Source organism: Colias eurytheme, chromosome 12 (assembly GCF_061535395.1).
Source record: "Colias eurytheme isolate Ceu_HAF_F1 chromosome 12, ilColEury1 Martin Lab GWU primary, whole genome shotgun sequence".
In the NCBI taxonomy this organism is placed as follows: domain Eukaryota; kingdom Metazoa; phylum Arthropoda; class Insecta; order Lepidoptera; family Pieridae; genus Colias; species Colias eurytheme.
Genome location: NC_142991.1, coordinates 11,461,922 through 11,465,134, shown reverse-complemented (window position 1 = coordinate 11,465,134; position 3,213 = coordinate 11,461,922). Strand labels below are relative to the sequence as shown.

The 3,213-nt window shown below is 59.4% G+C and overlaps 1 protein-coding gene across 1 annotated transcript; it reads right to left on the bottom strand.

Annotated features, from left to right (window-relative positions):
* Nucleotides 1-94: 94 nt before the first annotated feature.
* On the bottom strand, nt 95-1,526 carry LOC149904288 (uncharacterized; the record flags this gene model as incomplete). The annotated part of the gene is made up of 2 exons (XM_090108228.1): nt 699-1,526; nt 95-518 (listed from the first exon to the last, which is right to left on the bottom strand). Coding segments are annotated over exons 1-2 (1,252 nt in total), but the record flags the coding sequence as incomplete, so codon positions are not given.
* Nucleotides 1,527-3,213: the final 1,687 nt, after the last annotated feature.

Genomic DNA, 3,213 nt, shown 5'->3' with positions numbered 1-3,213 from the left:
TCATCGAGCAGCACGATCGGCCTATAAGCCGAGGGCGAGTCGCGCGGGCGTCCCTCCTTCTGCAACAGGACCAAGTTCCCGGTTTTCCACCTACGGGGAAATTGGCCCTGTTGGAGGCATTTTGTGAACAGCTGTTCCACCCTGGGTCCAAGAGATTCTAGCGCCAGCACCCAGGCCCGCCCGGGAACACCGTCAGGGCCGGGGGCGGCATTCTTCGCCTTAAGGCGCTCTACTGCCACAGCGAGCTCGTTGCGAGTGACTGGAGGGACATTTTCGTTGTTGAGCTCCTCCTGCGCAGTCATCGTGGGTGCCATCGGTGGGGGAGAATGTCTTCCCCGACTTGGAAACAAGGACGTCACCACTTGCTCCAGAAATCGTGGCTCAAGACTTTGAGACAAGGGCGGGGCCCAAGGGCGAAGCTTTTGCCTCACCCTCTTATACGGCCGACCCCAAGGTTCGCGGTTCAAACTCTCGAGCATCTCTTCCCATGCACGGGTCTTAGCGCTGCTGATGGCGTGCTGCAGAGACACAATGCAGTCCCTATAGACGGCGTATAACCGCGCTTCCTCCTCTTCGTCACGCCGCCTACGGCGCCTGTGCCTGGTGTACGCCCGCCTCGCAGCCACGCATGAAGCACGCAGCTGGGCAACATCGGCGGACCACCAGTACATTTGGCGCCTACGTGGAACCGACCGCACCCTCCGCATGCTCGCGTCGCACACCTGAGACATAGCTTCGGCAAGCCAAGTGGCCTCCTCCTCTACGTTTTCGCCGCCATTCTGCTGCGACGGGAGCCAAGCCTGCACTAAGGCAGCCTCAATGAGGAGCTCCCTATCGAGGCTACCAAGTGCCCAGCGTGGACGACAATCGCCAGGGGGGAATTGACTGGGAGCCGTCGAGGGCGTGGAGACGCTAAACCGGATATAACGGTGATCCGAGAGCGTCTCCACGTCCAAAAGAACCCTCCAGTCTTGTATACGACGAGCGAGAGGGGGGCTCGCAAACGTGACATCCACAATGGATCCACCCCTCTGCCGAACACACGTTAATTCTGCTCCACGGTTAACAACCGTCAGTCCCGACGCAACTGCCCAGTCAGCGAGTGTCGAGCCACGTATATCACTTGCCACGCAGCCCCAAGACACCGACTTGGCGTTCAGGTCCCCGGCCAGAAGTACAGATTGAGGTTGTGCGAAGTCTAGCAGATCCCTCAGCTCAACCAAGAACTGCTCGAAATCGGCGAGGCAGCGGTTCGGCGAGAAGTACGCCCCCACAACGGTGAAGCCATTGACAACCGCCGAGACGCATCCCCGTCGCCTTATGATTTGCTCAAGCTGTGTGTCGCCTTGAGCAACCAGCGCCACCAAGCCATCCAGATCGCCCACCCAGTTATCCCGGGGGGGCAGATTGTATGGCTCAGACACTACCGCCACGTCAATCTCCCACTCTGCCAGACTCTGATGTAAAAGGTCCTGGGCCCTGGCACAGTGGTTGATGTTGGCCTGTAGAAAACGCAGTGGGGCCATTACTGCGTTTCCATGGCTGCCTCCGTTTGCGGTACCTCATCAGGCACCGGAGCAGAGCGTGATGGCGTTGGAGCGCCATCTTGCTTCCGCATTCCACCTCTTTTAGGCTTCGGGGCCTTACAGGCTGCGCTTCCAAGCCGATGCTCTGCCGGTAGCTTTGCCTCCGTGCATAGGGCACAGCGAGCGGAGGCGGCATCGCATCCACCAGCTTTATGGCCTGTTTCACTGCAGCGGAAGCAAGTGGCACTCCTGTCCGTCGGCGAGGAGCACGTGGCGCTGACATGGCCCACCTCCAGGCAGCGGTAACAGCGCAGGGGCTTCTGCTCGGTGAGAGAGACTTTCGCCGAAGCCCACCCAACCATTACGCGCCCCGCCTGCGCCAGCTTCTTCGCCGCAGTCACCGGGCAACTAACCCAGGCTGATACAGCACCTCGGGGGCCCGTGCGCAGGCCACCACACTTCACATGCTCCGCGGTACACTCCCCTGCGCGCGATACCGCAGCCGCAATGTCCTCGACTGTGGCCGAGTCATCCAGGCCAGTGATTCGCAGGTCTGCGCACTTGACCGGCCTGGACACCTTAACGTTATCCTCACCGAGGACCTCCCGCAATTTGGCGGCAAGGGAGTCCGCTTCCTTGGTGCTGGTAGCACCGGGGATCTCTAGTATCCTGGCACCAGTGACAGCGCGCTTAAAACGCATTGCACTGATGCCAATTTCGGCGAGGTCTATTCCACGCCGCGCCTCCGTTAAAACACCGGCGTAGGTTACGCCACGCTCCTTCGCACTCGGCTGCAGGGTAAGGACGACAGCCGAGGAATTCGGAGCGTGGAGCTTTCGCGACTTCTTCTTGCGGGACTTAGCCGCAGGCTTCTTCCCTTTCCCCTTATTTTCTTTTCCTCGCTTTCCGACCACAGTCCACTCTCCGTCCTTTGACGGCTGCTGCGGGCCGGATGACGTGGCCAGCGTATCTTTTCTGGGGGGCTTTGAACCCGCCGGATCAGGCTGCACGGGGACCCTTTCCTTCCCCTTCGCCAATTTCTTTTTCCTCTTCTTCGAGGTTGCCTCGATCTCCAAAGCTGGGACCGCCGTCTGCTTCGCGGTTTTCTTAATTGCGGGCCCAGACACCGATCTACCGGGTTGCGATGAAGCCGCAACACCTGCATATGTCCTCGCCTTTGATGGAGGGGGCGGTGCGAGGTCATCAGCCATCGCTTGTTCAGCCGCCTTTGCCGCTTTCCTGCTATCTGCCGCCAGCGGAGGTCTTATGCGCTTTTCCGGCAGCAGACGCTCCTCTAGAGCCTCAAATCTCGCGTTAATCATTGCTCCGACCTGGCGCAAGATATCCGAATCTTGGGGCTGAGCAGGCAGCGACGAGCCCTGAGAGGCCTTCACCTCTTGGAGTTCCCTTTTCAGGGAGTCGAGCTCCGCCTGTAGGCGGGAATTGGCTGCCTGCAGCAATCTCGTCTCCTCAGAGACAGTGTGTTTCTCTAATAGAGCTACTGACTGCTCAATGTCATCGTGGGCCAATTTCAAGGCCTTTTTGAAAGTGCCCTTGAGATTTGATGACTTGGTCATCACCTTCACGATTGCAGCCAGGTCATCGGCAATGCGGCGACTGAGAGCCTCCGACGTGTTTGTCTTTGCTGGAATGGGAGGGAGAGGAGCGCTAGCTTGCGCCACTTCAA